The sequence below is a fragment of the Neomonachus schauinslandi genome, chromosome 8 (assembly GCF_002201575.2).
Source record: "Neomonachus schauinslandi chromosome 8, ASM220157v2, whole genome shotgun sequence".
Lineage (NCBI taxonomy): Eukaryota > Metazoa > Chordata > Mammalia > Carnivora > Phocidae > Neomonachus > Neomonachus schauinslandi.
The window spans coordinates 144,572,997-144,590,562 of NC_058410.1; the positions used below are offsets into that span (position 1 = coordinate 144,572,997).

At 40.7% G+C, this 17,566-nt stretch overlaps 1 protein-coding gene across 2 annotated transcripts; it reads right to left on the reverse strand.

The window, feature by feature from the left end:
* Window positions 1-771: 771 nt before the first annotated feature.
* On the reverse strand, window positions 772-1,865 carry LOC110586870 (olfactory receptor 2B2). Of its 2 annotated transcripts, none has more exons than XM_021697183.1 (2): window positions 1,690-1,865; window positions 772-1,501 (listed from the first exon to the last, which is right to left on the reverse strand). In XM_021697183.1, the coding sequence occupies exons 1-2, from the start codon at window positions 1,863-1,865 to the stop codon at window positions 772-774; spliced, it is 906 nt and encodes a 301-aa protein (XP_021552858.1). The 2 variants fall into 2 exon arrangements, with proteins under 2 accessions (XP_021552858.1, XP_021552859.1); XM_021697184.1 differs by having other exon boundaries at window positions 772-1,466; window positions 1,676-1,865.
* Window positions 1,866-17,566: the final 15,701 nt, after the last annotated feature.

Consider the following 17,566-nt stretch of genomic DNA (forward strand, 5'->3'; position numbering starts at 1 on the left):
AATATAGACAGTAAGAGAATCATGAAAAACTTTTTTTCAAAAAACAACCATTTGATTCAGGGCTAAAATGTAGCTACAATTTTATTTGGTAGATGGAATAGAATAGGACAGTTTAATTTAGAAATGGAAAGTAGAGAAGCAGGAGAATAGAAGACCTAGTGAAAGAGTGGAATAAAAATTATTGTGGATTTTTGCACTATGTTGATGTGGGGATAGTGCTAATAGTTTAAGCTAGGGCTATTAACCTTATATCTACAGTTAAGAGGAGGGGGCTGTGAATGGCTTTATGGCCTTCTGTCAAATTTCCTAGAAAAGTGTGGGTTGAGCCTGTGTGAATGTATTTGGGTTGACTGTGGGTTGAGTGTGTGTGGATGTATTTAATGTGTATAAAAATGTCTTGTCTACTACGCTTGTATTCTAGTCTCACAGGACTCTAACTCTCCCCCAAGTACACAAACCAGGGGTATAAAGCTTGAGATGTTAAATATTTTAAGGTCACACTATTTCAGGGGATCATAATAGACCAGTTCTTGGGACTCGTAAAATGAATATATTTGGGCAGTAGAAAATAAATAAATTTTCTATCAATGATATTTTATTTGAGGAAGATCACCATAATAGTTCTTTCTAAGAGTAGTGAGAATAAGGTAACGTGGAGACAATTAAATTATTAAAATGCATAAAGCTCAGGTCTTTAAGAAAGCCTATCATTTGGGCATTCCTGTTTCTTGAATAAGAAGATCCTCACAATCAACCTCTTAAATGCTCCCTTTACGTCTTTGTTTCTGTGTATATAAGGGGGTTCAGCATGGGTGCGATGATCCCACAGAAGAGGGACACCATCTTTCCCCGGTCCTTGGAGGCAGGGGATGGTGGTTGCAGGTACATGGAGATAGCTGTACCATAGAAGAGTGACACCATGATCAGGTGGGAGCCACATGTGCTGAATGCCTTTCGCTGGCCGTCAGCTGACTGGATTCTCAACACTGCTTGGACAATAAAAGCATAAGATATAAGGATGAGTATCACGGGTATTAAGAGAAATAGCACACTGATAAAGAAGAGTTCAGCCTCGTTTGCTGTTGTGTCTACACAGGACAACTTGAGCAGAGCAGGGACTTCACAGAAGAAGTGATCTACTTCTCGGCCACAGAGCGGCATCTGAAGGGTCCAGGTGGACTGCAGCACTGAGTTGCCAAAGCCACTAAGCCAGGATGCGGCTGCCAGCTGAAGGCAGAGCCTTTGGTGCATGATAACTGAGTAGTGGAGAGGCCGACAAATAGCTACAAACCTATCAAAGGACATGACGGCCAAGAGAAGACATTCGGTGGAACCCAAGGCCAGGAAAATGAAGAGCTGGGCCACACAGCCGCCATAACTAATCACTTTCCTGGTGTTGTATATGTTTACCAACATCTGGGGAACCATACTTGTGGTGTAGCAAAGGTCCAGGAGTGACAGATTGGTAAGAAAAAAGTACATGGGGGGGGCGCCTGGGTGGCTCAGATGGTTGGGCGTCTGCCTTTGGCTCGGGTCGTGATCCCGGGGTTCTGGGATCGAGTCCCGCATCGGGCTCCCTGCTAGGCGGGGAGCCTGCTTCTCCCTCTGCCTCTGCCTCTCTCTCTCTCTCTGACTTTCATGAATAAATAAATAAAACATTTAAAAAAAAAAAAGAAAAGAAAAAAGTACATGGGGGTATGGAGTTTGGGGTCCAGATGAGACACAAGAATTATTGCCAGATTGCCAAAGATAGTCAAGATGTAGGAAACCAGGAAGACCACGAAGAGCGGGAGCTCTAGCCATGGTCGGTCTGAGAAACCGAGGAGGATGAACTCCTGTGGGACGCTCTCATTCACCTGGCTCATGATCAGTGGTTCAGCTCTTTGTTCCCTGAAACATAAAAGGTCAGTAAGTTAACAAATGCATATTTATTTACTGTCAGTTGGTTATCATCACTTTGTTAATAATTTATATAAATTACAGACTGATGGCATTAATAATGTGAAAAATGTATTGATAAAAATATAAATATCTTTCCAAGTATTTCAAAAGTGTTTCTGTTTCTTCGCAAAATGAATTTCAAAATTTTTAAAGCATGTCATCAGTTTCCACATTCACGGAATGTGTCCTTTGACCTTTTGTTGTTTTGCAAGTTCGTTGTTCTCACTTCTTTCTGCCTGGATACCTACTCGTAGGTAGAAGTCAGCGTAGTTCTGGGGCGCCTGGGCGGCTCAGTGGGTTAAGCATCTGACTCTTGATTTTGGCTCAGGTCATGATCTCAGGGTCATGAGATGAAGCCCAGTGTCAGGTTCCACGCTTAGAGTCGGCTTGAGATTCTCTCTCTCCCTCTCCTTCTGCCCCTCCCCTGACTCACTCTAAACGAGTGAATGAATGAATGAATGGATAAATAAAATCTTTAAAAAAAGAAGCTTGCATAGTTCCTGCCATTGGAATTTATTCTAATCTCTCCTTAATGCCAATGAGATTCCCTGTTTGTGCAAATTAGTTAAAATTGTTTAAATCTTACCCCTCCCACCCTGAAAAAAAATGTAGATAGTATCTAGAAAGTTATCAGACACAATTTAAGGAGATATGTTCTTTTTTTTTTTTTTAAGATTTTATTTATTTATTTCACAGAGAGAGACACAGCAAGAGAGGGAACACAAGCAGGGGGAGTGGGAGAGGGAGAAGCAGGCTTCCCGCTGAGCAGGGAGCCTGACAAGGGGCTCGATCCCAGGATCCTGAGATCATGACCTGAGCCAAAGGCAGACACTTAACGACTGAGCCACCCAGGCACCCCTAGGAGATATGTTCTTTTACTTTTTAGAAGCTCAGAATTCATTTAGGATTTTTTAATAATAAGGATCTTGAAGTCTGACAGGCCTGGGATCACACTTTGCCCAGTTAGTCACATTACCCTTGTTTCTTATCCTCTGATCTTCCGGCACTTCATTTGTAGGGTGAAAATAATGACGCTTTTTTAAATTGTCTTGATCTGAGGCACAGATGCCCACCCTTCCATCTGGACGCTGACCCCCAGAAACACAGCAGTGTGGATGAAAGGAACTTCAGTGATTCAGGGCCTCTGAGGTGCTCAGAGAGGAATTACTTACGGTTTTTAGAACTCGAAATTTCCTCAGGTTGCCCATCGAAAGCTTCCCATTTCCTTCTTAACCCCCAAACCATCAACCTGAATAACAGGGATCATAGGAACCATCTGTTGTGAAGTAGACATGTGATTGTTAGTGTAAATTGCCCGGCATGGTGGCTGGCCCGCAGAAACATAGACATATTCGGGAAAGGATGGATGTGATGTGGAAACTCTGAGATGCTTTGGGCAGAAGCTACTCAGAGCCCTGCATTTCCTAGAGGTGTGAATATGTCCATTCTACCTGCTAAAAATGAATTCATGCCAAAGAAATCTTAACAGGACACTCAAAATTATTTCATTATTTTATCAATATCGGAATGTAAGTTTTTCATTATTATTCTTGCTCTTCAAAGATGTTAGCAATGTGTATTTTAACTTTGTTTTATGTATTCTAGGGACTATTAGTCCCTCTAAGTATCCCCTCTCTTGCTCTCAGCTGATAAGGTTGAGATACATAGTCACAGATAGAGATATGAAATGATGTTCAAATGTATCTTTAAGTGAAAACAGGCGGTTATTGAACATTGGTGTAGTATGATCCCATTAATTAAAAAAAGAAATTATAGGGGCGCCTGGGTGGCTCAGTCGGTTAAGCATCTGCCTTCGGCTCAGGTCCTGATCCCAGAGCCCTGGGATGGAGCCCCACATCAGGCTCCCTGCTCAGTGGGGATCCTGCTTCTCTCTCTCTCTCTGCTGCTCCCCCTGCTTGTGCTTTCTTTCCCACTCTCTGTCAAGTGGATAACTAAAATCTTAAAAAAAAGAAATTATATATATGAATATATACACACGCACACACACACACACACACACACACACACACACACGTACCACAATGTGAATTAAAAGTTACCTTGAAGAACACAGGAGAAAAAAATGTTACCCCTGGGAAATGGGGATGGGTGAGTGTAAAACAGGCTTTATGTGTAAGTTTAACTGTTTTTTTTTCTGATTTAAATAAGCAGACATTACTCTTGCGATATATTTTCTTAAATATCCCCACTCACCAATAGACTCTCTGTATTTTACTCTCAGATGGGCCTTGCTTTAGTTTGAGACTTTAATCGTCATGAGAGTACAAATCATCACAAGAAAATTTTTTTAACTCTTCATACTTTCTTACAATTAAGTCTGAATCTGCAGGGAGCTTCTCTAAAAGATGTGTGTGTGTGTGTGTGTGTGTTGGGGGGGTGGTATTTTATTATCTTGTTGGCCAAAAAGTGTTGCCCAGGAATGGAAGAATCAGGAAAAATAGTAAAAATGGCACCAGGGAAGACAAACTTCACATACTTCCCAATTTCCTTGAGTTGCACAACTGTTGAACAGATCTCTTCAAGTCCAGGTAATTGGGGTGACTGAAATGCCCCAGTTTACCCAGGACTGCTGGGTTCACCCCCACTGTCCTGATTGTTTCTGAGAAAGCAGCTTCCATTCTCAGAAGTGCCCCTGTCTGGATAAGGTGTAAGTTCTCCCGAACTACGATACTGAGGAGTCAAACAGGAGGTCCGTCATCACTGAGGACAGCAGATGTGTTTTCTCCTTCACATGGGCCAGTGGCCCCCCCCTGACCCGCCCTAGACCTGGTGCTTCTTTCTAGAGCTCAGCCTGAGACCGAAACACGCAATGAGGGAATCAGTTAATTCTTTCTTAATCCACTGACTCCCTCACTCTGAGATTCGGTACTTACCGAAAGTAATAAACTGCTTTTATCATCACTATAACATTCTAGTTCGTGCAAAACGTCATATATAACATCCTCCCAGGCTTTCCGTGGAAATCCTGGAAATCACATTACATGTGATTTTCAGTTTTCTTGCCTGAAAGCTTTTGACTTCAAGGCATCACCGTTGCCTATTCTCTCTGGGTCTGGTTCTGTTAACTGTTACACACATGTAAACATTCTACTATGTTTCTAAAGGAATGGAAAACAATGGGCAACTCCAGTTTTGAAAAAGGGTGTGAATGATGTAAGGAGACAAAGACTGTTCTTTCTTAACAGTGGATTATTTCATAAAGTGAGGGCCTTTTGAGTAAAATTAAGCAACTTCAGTTTACCTCTGCTTTTTAAATATGTCAAACTACATAGAATTGAATTTTGTAAAAGTGCATTGCCCTTTCTCAGGAGTGCTTCTTGATGAATTTCGCTGGTGATATAGACACTGAGTGAAAACGGAGAGGGGGACACAGAGTTGGCTCACTATCCTTCAATGGAATGTATTTAAATATGAAAGTGATTTGTAAATGCCCAGTTTGTATGCTGCAGTACCAACATAAAAATGTCATTATTCCATTAACGTTTGTTTCTATTACCTAGTTTTACTTAGTAGGAAAGACTCAAGTCAATTCTTATGGTAATAAAAGGTAGATTCCTTTAGGGAGGAATTATTTAAAAATACATATAACTATAATCTATTTCATATTGGATCAGCAAATTTGTTTGCTAGAAAATTGGACTATGATCTGAGGGAGAGGTGTGTGTATATGTGAGTGTGGGCAACCGAAGGAGAGAGCCCGTGAGTGCTCTGGGTTATTAGTGCATCCCACATCCACAGAAGCTGTAAAGAGCAAAATATACAATAAATGCCAAGCTGAACCTCATGCATTGAATTAAAATTTTGCAATAGGGGACATTTGGCCCTTACGATTTGAAATCAGTCTAGGGAGTTTTTCAACAGCAAGAAAGACAATTGGTTTAAATACCTCAAAATAGCACAACTGGTAGCAAGTCTATAATTTCTGAAGTAATTGGGTAATTAACTGAAAACAAAAGTTGAGCAGCGCATGAAGCTTGTCCATCTTTCAAAAAACGAAAGAAAGTACGGAAGTGCATCTCATCTCTGGCTTTGAACGGTAACTTTATAAACTCTTCTAGCTCATCCAACTTGTAAAGCTAAATATAAATTTCAATTCACAGGAGAATTTTTTACTTGATGAGATGTTTTTATTGCTTGTTTTTTAAAAGTTAATATAAAATCTTATGGCATGCTTCCTAAAATTTTAGAGTATCTTCACGTTTTAAAAATGTCTTCTTACCTTCTTTACTCCCTCAGTATTTTCCTAAAGTAGATCGTACAGTAGGAAGCCTGGTAGTTAGTTATGTTTCAAGGTCACTGTGTATTTCAATTCTGATATACTTTTATTGTCTCAAAATTCGTTATTTTCCTGCCCACACATTCCCAACCTCAACCTCACAGACTTTCCCCCCCCAGTGTGTGGATCTCTTCAGTGCTACTGTACCAAAGTTTCCTCCCAAAACACACCCTTCGCTAAACAGGATCCCCATCTGCCCTCAGCGCAGTAATTCCTCCTAGGGGCATGAAGTAGTTTGAATTCTGATTCATATTCTCAATGTTAGGACTGAAGTATGTGTTAACATCTAAAACAAACAAATAAAAATCTAAGAAGTTCTTACCTGCATCTCTGAACTTAGATACCCTCCTGGTTGTTTTCCTGTTTACGCACACGTCAGCTGCTTGCCCTTGTGGCTAATACCTTGAAGATCACTGAGTAGATTCCTCTGCTTTTGAGTACAAAGCCCTATTGGCAGCATCTCACGGGAATGTTATTCTCATTTTGAGTGGCAAGTGTTCAACTGGGCAGCAAAACAGACCATTTTGATTTTGTGAGATACCAAGGGGATCAAAAAGGGAGCACATCTGGCTTGAAACCGAAGTTAACAGAAGGAGCATTTTAGAGGCTGCTGATGAGATATTAGCAAACCTTATCTGTGATCCTCTTAGAATATCTTAACCCATAGTACTGAATATTTGCCCAGACGAATACCTATCATCACGTCCTTTTAAACCTGTACATAGGTTGACTTTATATCTGCCATCTCTTTATTGAATTCTCCCATCCCCTATCTGAGCTTAAACATTCAAAAAGATAAGGTTTAACGGAGTCTTAGAAGCATCTCTATAAGCTACAGTATGGACAGAGTATCAAGAGAAGAGAGGTAACAAGAATTTTAGTCCCAAACCTGCCAGTAAGTCGTTGTATAATTGGGCAAGTAAGTTAATGGCTTTGGAGGTCAGTTTTATCTTTTGTAATGTTATGGGGTTGATTACTTTTAAGTTTTCTCGAGTTATCTCATATGCCTAAGAGATAGGCTTCCAAATATCCCATAGATGCCATCTTCTTGCTGCAGTATAAGGAAGAATATTAGGAGTAATTTTTCACACAGCTAATGTATTATAGCTTAGTTTGGCATAACTTACAAAGAAGTTTATTAAAAAAAGTTTTTCCCTGTTTATGAATGATTAATTTTGCCGGCAGACTGAATTTATGTCCTCAGAGAAGTTACTTGCCCAAGATCTTAGAGCTAGTAAGTAGGAGACTAAGGATTAGCACCTAAGACTGATCTGCACTAAAGTTCTTGTTTTCCACAGAGATTACAACATATTCAAAATACTATTATATATAAAGTTTCATAGAAGCTAAAGTGGAATGAATCATATTTTTCCTAGCAGATAATTTGGTCTTTGCTGAGATGTGAAATATAAACGGTCTATGAAATGAGTGCTTCGAACACTCAAATTTTACTAAGTATAAGTAATATTATACTTGGCATATAAGTATATTATAGGACTATAGTATGCTAAGTATATAAGTATATTACTAAGTAATACTAAATAAATTTAGTAATTTTTTTCATTTTTTTTAAAGATTTTATTTATTTGAGAGAGAGAGCACAAGCAGGGGGAACGGCAGGCAGAAGGAGAAGCAGACACCCCCCCTGAGCAAGGAGCCCGATGCAGGACTCGATCCCAGGACGCCAGACCCTGGGATCATGACCGGAGCTGAAGGCAGACGCTTAAACGACTGAGCCACCCAGGTGCCCCAAATTTAGTAATTTTTTGAAATGTATTCTACTTACCTCCATTTTAAGCATTGGAGATAGATCCACTTATTTCTGTGTCCAAGAAGGTTCGAATCAAATAGAATTAAAGTTCACAGATACAGTGACATCTTCATAGGTTACTTAGTTGTGTAACTGGTTTGATGACATTCATTCAGCTTCTTTTAGTTACACTCCATATAAGTCATGAGGTTCCATTCAGAGTTAGCTGGAGGATAAGGACGAAGTGTCACAGAATGTGGTGTTCAGGTATCACGTCCCTTAGAACGAGGGCATCAGCTGCTATTTTCAGAGGGTTTTTCCTAACCAGTTTTGCCAAATGGGTAGAAGTATGTACGGTGTACTTTCTCTATCAATACTGGTGTTTGTTTTGGTTCCTGGCGGAAATCTCAAACACTGAATTGCAAAACTCTTCCCCCATAGTTTATAGTAATTAGCCACAGACCCAATGGGGAAGGAAAGAGATCTTTGAAGTGATATTTCTCTTTGCTCTTGATTTGCTCAGCAAACTTCCTCTAGAGACCAAATCCTCAACTTTTTCTAAGACAGAAGTAATGACAATGGGGACTAAAGTATCCAAGAAAGTTTGATTTTTTTGCTGTTGAATTGGGATTCGTTTACTTTTATCAGCTACTCACTGAGTTCTCTAAAAGCATGCAGTTAATTCTATCAGGAAGGAATTCTTTATTCCATGTGTAAATTCTCTAAATAGACCTTTATTTAATTTATCTTAAGAAAATTGCTTATTGGCTTGGTTTATAATACATTTTACATAAAGTAATCTTAAAAATTAACATAGAGCCGGGGCGCCTGGGTGGCTCAGTCATTAAGCGTCTGCCTTCGGCTCAGGTCATGATCCCAGGGTCCTGGGATCGAGCCCCGCATTGGGCTCCCTGCTCGGCGGGCAGCCTGCTTCTCCCTCTCCCACTCCCCCTGCTTGTGTTCCCTCTCTCGCTGTGTCTCTCTCTGTCAAATAAATAAACAAAAATATATAAAAAAAAAAATTAACATAGAGCCAATATATCCACCTTATCTTTCATGGATTTTAAAATTTCTAGGCTTAATTACTAAGCTCTTCTTGAACTCAAGATTGCATAGATTGTCTTGTAAGCTTTAATTTTTTTTTTATATTGCAATGTTTATTCCAGCCAGAATATATATTTATTATTTATGTACTGTAACATGCAGGCTCATTTCAGTTTCTTTTCCAGATGAATAGATTTGGAAGACATATATTTATAATTCTGAAAAAATATTAGGATCCATTGAATAGACAAAACCATAAGCTTTTAACAAATTTGAAGGACCCCCTTCAAATTACCACTTGTGCCCAAACACAAGTAGCCCAATAGGAAAATGACAAATTATAGGAATTAACAATGTAGAGATTAAGCAAGTCCAAATGACCAATATAAGAAAATATGACCAAATTCTCAAGTAGAGAAGTATATATTAAAATAACAATGATAAAACTCTTCATACTCACCAGCCTGGAAGCAAAAGGAGAATTGAATTCCATTGCTAATGAGAATGAAGGAAAAAAGCTACTCACAGATTACCCGTGGAAATTCAAAGTACTAAAGGCTTTCTGGGGAAAAAAATACAGCAATGACTTTTAAAAACTACATATTCTCAACCTTATGCTGTCACCCCTTGAAATCTCTCTCATAGAAAGAAATCTAATGTTATATAAGGACAAATGGACATTAATGTATGATGTAGAAAGGTTTTAATGGCCAAAGATGGAGAAAAATATAGGGTCCTTTGAGACCCGCTGAGCAGGGAGCCCAATGTAGGACTCCATCCCAGGACCCTGGGATCATGACCTGAGCCAAAGGCAGACACAGAACTGACTGAGCCACCCAGGTGCCCTCATTATCCCTGTTCTTGAGGTCTTTCAACTGAGAGACTAGTACAGTAACCTCTGGGTTAGTCTTAAACTCTGAACTAACTCCTCCATACCATGAGATTGTGGAAAATTCAGCTGTGTTTTTCAGAGGTGTTGGACAAACCTTTTAAATTTCCTTCTCTTCTTAACTTAAAGTTTGTCAAATATCTTGAGGGGAAATCCCTTGTATTTCAGGCCCTCGATTCATTTTTGTCACATTAGCTAAAGAAGAATGACAAATTTCTGGGTTTTTTTTTTTCCTTTATTCCCTACTATCAGTCCTTTTACCAGCTAAAGATAAGTTATCAGCTTCTTGCTGGCATCCAGAATCAGCATAGTTCCCAGAGAGAAAAAGCAACCTCAGCTCACTTCACACTTCTTCATTCCATGGAATATTAAACTGAATACCTATTAACTTTTTTGTCTTTGTTGCTTTAGTAGCTCTTTGATATTTTACACAAATGATTTTTTGTGTTTATTATGGCTTTTCTAGTTCTTGACTTCTAAAAGCTGTTCGATCTTGCCCGTAAGCAGAATTCTTGATTCAGATTTTAGCTAAATTTGTAATAAACAGCACAGTTTTGCTGGCGCGGTTGGCTTCAAGGGAATGTCAGAAGTGGATTTAGCATGAAGCTGATCAAACTTGATCTTCGTAAGTCCCTCCTTGGCACAGACACCCTCCAAGACTCTGAGAAGGATCCTAGCAATGTGTGCCCATAAACATCATGGTTTTGTAAAATTTCCACAAAAAATATCTTATCTGTCATTAGTTAAGGCCTCTCTCATTTCCACTCCAACTTGCCTCTCGAGGCAGGAGGGAAAGGGGATTAGGGAGATAAGTTGACCAAAGTACAGCCATTTTGGTTTTAGGTTGACCCTTAACCTAAAAGTCAGCCGGTCATAAAAAATGTCACAAGGTGTGACTTGGGGAAAACCACAAGACCCCACTCCCTCAGGTAGTAAAAGCCACAAAGCTGGGCATTCTTAAAATTGCTCCTTGGGGGTAATTCCATGACCCTAAGAGAATGGAAAAACCGCCCAATATAATGATAAACCAAAGCTAAAGAGTAAGCCCCTCCTTATACAATTAGCTAATTAAAAAAAAAAAACTTATAAAACCCTTTGTTAGAGTTAAAGGGGGGTCCTCTTCCCTCTCTGGGAGGAAAGACCAGTACTTGGCCAGTGAAGTAGCTCCGTTCTTCCTCCTATACTTAATAAATCTTTGTCCCTCTCTCGACAGGCTTGTCCTTGAATTCTTTCTCACCCAAAGCCCAGAACCCTCTTGGCCATGGGCCTGGGGCCCTGCCCTCGGGGCCGTCCGCCGTCCCACACGCTCATGCCATCTGGTAGTGAGCTAGCTGAGATTCTTTCTGTCCCCTGGCTACAGAAAGCGGGTTCAGGGACAGGTCCTGCGGCTCACAGTCATTCGTACGTACAGGCTGGTTATTGTTCAGCCTCCTGGTGTAGGCCCCACGCCGACTTCTGACCCTGCTGACCCACCGCATGGTGTTGGCAGGTGCAGGGCGGGCCGTGAAGGGTCCCCAGGACGCCAGCCCGACGGGTGGGGGCAGCCCCGGGACCGCGGCTCAAGCCTCGGAATAAAGGACGCGTCACCGTAAGGGCTCCCGGCGGATGACGGGGTGTATTTCAGAGCCGAAAAAGAGAATCCCAACACCAATGAATGCAAAGAACTTTTTCAGAGTTGATAAAGCTCGGCTGCCATCTGGAAGGATGCTTTGCAATGGTCAAGTAAAGCAAGTGAGAAATTATAGATCCTTGAGGGGTAGAGACAAAGAGCACTTTCCGTACTCATCTTTGAATTTCTTTACTATTATTTTTTAAAGATTTCACTTATTTATTTGAGAGAGAGCAGAGCAAGACAGCATGAGCAGGGGTGAAGGGCAGAGGGAGAGGGAGAAGCAGGCTTCCCACTGATTAGGGAGCCCAATGCGGGGCTCGATCCCAGGACCCCGGGATCATGACCTGAGCCGAAGGCAGACGCTCAACGACTGAGCCACCCAGGCACCCCTGAACTTGTTTATTAAAAAATACCTACAGAAAAGCTGTCAGGCAAAATAATCAATGAAATCTTGGGGGAAAAACAACAACAACAACCAACCAGTAAGTCTGAGTACAGAAATCACTGAAATTATATTTTCTTCAGATAAAATATGAATAGAAATAGTGAATACGATCTTGAATTTTTTTGATTTTCCAATTAACAAAAAGACTTGAATCAAAGCATATTTGAAAGTGATTTGAATTCTTAGTATTTGAAGACAATACTGACATCAATGAAGCTAACAGATAAGTAGTAAAATGTCACTACAATATATACATGGGACATCAATGAGAAAATGATTAATGAAGTGCTATTATGTTATGTTACTCACAAGAAAACTTGAAATATCCCCCAAATCTTATAAAACATGTAAAGATGGAAATGAACACAGGTTTTCCCCAAATGTGAAACAATAGTAAATATTTATAAGCCTTCTTGATAATGAGTTGTGAAAGCAATAGGAAATTTCTAAACTATTTCTATTAACTTATAACAGATAAAACTTGATCAACCACACCATGCTGAAGGAGATATTCAATTATCTCTCTATTCTCTCTATAGGAAATTGTAACATAAAATTATTTTTACACTAAAAAAAAAATGGAAAAGTAACTAAGGAGTTCTCATCCACAAAGTAGGAACAGAGAGCATAGATGTGTATTAGGCACTTAATTTTAAAATGATCTATATATATTTTTAGATTTTGTGATGTCAGGTAGGAAAATACTGTCCTCTGTCCTCTTATGTTCAGTAACTGAGGGCATATACATTAAATTAACAGAAGACAGATTAACAGGAGAAAAGGCATACAATTTTTATTAATATTTTAGTGTATCAGAGTCCTGAGAAAAGAAGTGAAACTCAAAGAAGCAGCTAGACTCAGAAGCTTATATATTATTTTAATAAAGGAAAGGGTGCTTGGGCTTCAGGGACAATAAATTGTGGAGAAGTGACTAGGAAGTACATGGAAGAAACTGATGTAATATAAGGGCTATTTCAATAAAAAGACTGGCTTATGTAGACTCATCTCAGTGCTCAGTCTGCTCTTTCTTCCTGCTGTAGAAGAGGGGACACCTTCACAAGGGAAAAATATACGCCATGCCTTTAGACAGAAAAGGGGAGGGCAGAGAACTTTGCCTGCATCTCCTGATTCTCATTTGTCTTCAACTACAAATAATCCTTGTGTCAAACTGACATATTTTTTTTAAAGACTTATTTATTTATTTTAGAAACAGAGAGAAAGAGAAAACATGATGGGGGAGGGGCAGAGGAAGAGGGAGAAAGAGACTTAACCAGACTCTGTGCTGAGTGTGGGGCTTGATCCCATGACCTTGAGAAACTAAACCGAAACTAAGACTCAAGACGCTTAACCGACTGAGCCACCTGGCACCCCTTAAAATGACATATTTTAGAGTGGCATATCCTGCCCACAGTCAGTGGTGAAAATGATATTTATCTCCTTTTAGAAACAGGTAATTTGTGTGATTACGTCTCTAATTCTAAATACATATTAATTATTATATCGAATTTTTATTTATTATTCTGTATGTATTTTATTAAAGAGAACCTCCCAAACTGTGTAAGCTTCAGGCTTCCCTAAACCTGGATCTGCTCCTATACAGTAGAAACGTGGGACTGAAAGTAGCAAAAGTGGTTTTCCAACTACAGTAGTGGGAAATGGTTCTAGAATTTTCTAGGTGCTTTGGGAGCAGTCCCCTGGCCCCAGAATGTGACTCAGGCAAAGGCAGAATGAGGCAGCCCAGACATAGCACTTGTCATGTTGGTTCTGCTCTGTGGTTCTGGGAGCCACTTCTGGAAGCTCAGCACAAAGCACTCTCATGAGCTTGTGAATTTTCTAGTACTTCCTGATAATCCCTTTATCTAAGTGACCCCAAAGGAATTATTTTGTTAGCAATTAGGAAGCCTTCTACATACGGTAATTGGTACTGGGAATAGTATCTGACCCTCAAAGATGTGGTGACCTAATTTTCGTTATCTGCCTTGAGCCATAGCCTGTAAAGATTGGGAAGCATTAGAGAATGGGAATTAGGTATGATGTGAAATGTTGGGATTCAGGAGCGAACAGTCAAGAAAGAATTCTTGAGATGTCTTTGGTGCAAAAAAGGGTGGTTTTACTAAAGCACAGGGACAGGATCTACGGGCAGAAAGAGGTGAACTGGGGTCATGAGGAGTGGCCCATCATATACTTTCACGCTGGGAGGGGGTTAAGGACAGCGTAAGTCTCTAAGGAATTTGGAAGCAGGGTTTCCAGGACCTGGAGGGGCTAGCTGTTGTTGGGAAAAGGTCATTTACCACTGTCTAGTAAATCCTTAGTCATGAGACCCTTCAGATGTCTATCAGTGGGCCATATGCTTGGGGGAAGATTGCTAACATATATCTTTTTGGGTGGGTAGAGATAGAGGAAGTTTCCAAAGGTATTTTTACAGGATCCTGGAGGTCAGGCTAAGGTCAAGCTAAGGTTGCCTTTTGCTTCTAGCAAAGTATTAACATGGAGGCAGCTGACCTCCTTGAGGAAGTTCACCCTGCCTGTCTCAAGTACTTGTCAATAGTCTGTAAGTTACAAGGAAGTTTAAATTTTTTTTTTTTTTGCCTTTGTTCTCCACATCAGGTAGAGTACAGTCTTTAGGGCTCAAAGAAGCAACTTAAGTTACCTCCTGTGGTATCTGGAATGAAGCTTTGCATTAAAGTTCTGTTGCTATAGATCAGGATGGTAGGCACAGGGACACAAAGCCTGAAGTTTGGGAGAGTTCCTTGCAAACGTTTTGGAGAACTTAAATAAATAATACTACAGGAAGGGAAGGAAAAATAAAATAAGATGAAAATTGAGAGGGAGGCAAACCATAAGACAGACTGAACTCTAGGAAACACACTGAGGGTCGCTGGAGGGGAGGCCTGGGGATGGGGGGTTGGCATATCTGGGTGATGGGCATTGAGGGCACGTGATGTGATGAGCGCTGGGTGTTCTATGCAACTGATGAATCACTGAATTCTACCTCTGAAACTAATAAAAAACAAACAACAAACCAACTAAATAAATAAATAATACTACAAGCTCCAGGCTTCAAATAATCAACTCAAATTGTGATCAGAGAACCAAGATTTTTTTTAAATAAAAGATTGTCCTAGCGAATCTTTTATTTCTGGTCACTGTAGGGCTAAATATAAAAAAAATAAGTTGCAGAGAATGATCCTGTGGGTTTCTGAATCAAATTCTAAATCAAATTCATAGCCCTTGTGATATTGTGCTGTAAGAAATGTATATTTGGTCTTAGATCCTGGTTCCTGGCTTAAGAACTTTTAATACCCTAGGAATTTCCTGAGTGATGGGAATGAAAAGCTTTTGTTATTCATAACATTCCTTTCAATCATACCTGAGTTTATTATGCTAATGAGGTGACCGTGGCTGGGGCCTAGTAGCTTCAAGATGGGTGCTGGGTGCAGGAGGAACCAGCCACAGGATTAGAGGGTTGGAAGTTTCAGCCCCATATCCTGACCTCCAGAGAAGCGGACAGGCTGGGGGTTGAGTTAATCACCAGCAGCCAATGATTTAATCAGACATACCTGAACGACTGAGGCGTATCTCAGTATATCACCACCGGAAGGGCTGGTGAACACATGGACAAGCTGGGAGGAGGCGTGCCCAGAGGCCTGGGGAAGCTCTCGCCCCTCCTCCCCTAGTATCTTGCCCTATGCATCGCTTCCAATGGGTTGTTCCTGAGTTGTGTCCTTTATACTAAGCCAGTCATAGTAGATACGCTGCTTTTCTGACTTCTGCGAGCCGTTCTAGCAAATTAACAAACCTGAGGAGGGGGTTGTGGGAACCCCCGAATTTAAAGCCAGTCGGTCAGAAGTACAGGTCGCTCCCATCTTGGTTATTTGTGTCTGAAGTGGGGTGGTCTTGTGGGACTGAGCCCCTTAATCTGTGGGGTCTGATGCTAACTTGGGGTTGTGAGTGTCAGAACTGATGTGAATTATTGGACCTCCAGTGGTGTCAGAGAGTTGGAGAAGTGGAAAACCCCTTACCTTTGCTGTCAGAAGTGATGTGAGTAAAAGCAGTTCAGAGCCCTGCGGGATTTATTTTTGATGGAACGTTGGAGATTATTTGGAAAGAATGCGACCCCAAGAATTGGAATAGAGACATTTTTGTGGTTTTAGATGATTCTGTGTATCTAAACCCTTAAAATCATGGAGATTTCCGTGACAGAAGTAAATTCTCCTTTTCTCTCTAGGGAAGCCCTCAGTTGAGCGGATCTTAACTGAAGCAGTTGCTAGAGGTTGACAGTTCTCACTCCCTATTCCTAAACCCCCTCATTGCCAAGGATCAGAGCACAGTGTGCCCTGGGGAAGCAACTGTAAGTGAAACTGGGGGGCGAGGGGCGAGGATGGCTTTCACACTGAAAGAACTGCAGGAATTTGCTTTAATTTTTATCATTAGAAACGTAGTGACTATGTGTGGGAATGGTTTCCAGGGAGGGAGAACATTTTACATTGAGGTGATTTAATCAGTGTGGGTTTACTAACCGATTTAGAGTTAATGTTCTAGTTTAAATAGCTGAGAATGCTTTAATGTTTACTTATTTTAAAATTGGGGCTAAATCATGGGCTACAGTAAGTACACTTAATTTGCTAGAAATTCATTAGAATATAAATGGATTTACTCTGTGCGGCTGGATCACTGACTTCCTAAACGTGAGATGGCCCAGAGGACATGACTTGTCTCGTGGAAGTAAGAATTGGCACTGAGAATTGTGTTGATGAGAGTGCCAGCATCCTGCAAAAATCTCCTATAAATCCACAAATATAGGAGTATTTCTCCTATGTTTCTCCAGTGGTACCTCCAACCATTTATCTGAATAATCGTGTACTTGGGGAAGGAATTGCCCTTTTTTAGGATTATTGGATCTTAGCTCTGAGCTAATCTTTTTTCTCCCTGGAGACTCTGACTACTTAGTCAACCACTAAGTGTTGAGATTTGCCACATGAATGACATATATCTGTTTTCACTCAGGTTTATCTTATGTGGGCCCAGGGGGCCCACAAATCCAATTTGTAGTCCTTTCCCCTGATTCTGGATGTATGGACCACATGTACTGAACAACGGAAACAATCTCCACATTGACTCTCTGACCCACAGGGCAAGAGCCATATGGCTAGAAGGGCAACATGGAAGTACAGGGAATTGTTCACTATGAAAATAGTCACCCCAAATCAATACCACTTCCTGGGACAGTTTCAGACAATAAAGCTCTCATTAAAGACCTGAAAGATTGCATTTGTCCCTATTTACATTTTTGGTTTGTCCTATGCATAGACAAATGAGTCCAGGGAATGAAATGGATTATTGTAAGCTTAATCATGGGGCGATTTTGATTGGAATTGGTCTTGAAGTTGTGGCCTTTTTACTATCAGAATGATCTAGCTTCTGCTTCCTGGCATGTACCTCCTGATGTGGCTATTTGTTCTAAAACTCGTTTCAGTGAGGGCGCCTGGGTGGCTCAGTTGGTTAAGCGACTGCCTTCAGCTCAGGTCATGATCCTGGAGTCCCTGGATCGAGTCCCGCATCGGGCTCCCTGCTTGGCAAGGAGTCTG

Excerpts from the sequence above, each read along its gene's own strand:
- LOC110586870 (XM_021697183.1), bottom strand. The coding sequence starts at position 1,865 with ATGAGCCAGGTGAATGAGAGCGTCCCACAGGAGTTCATCCTCCTCGGT. Across the intron at positions 1,502-1,689 it reads CCCAAACTCCATACCCCCAT|CCACCCAGGCGCCCCCCCCA; the intron begins GTACTTTTTTCT and ends CAACCATCTGAG.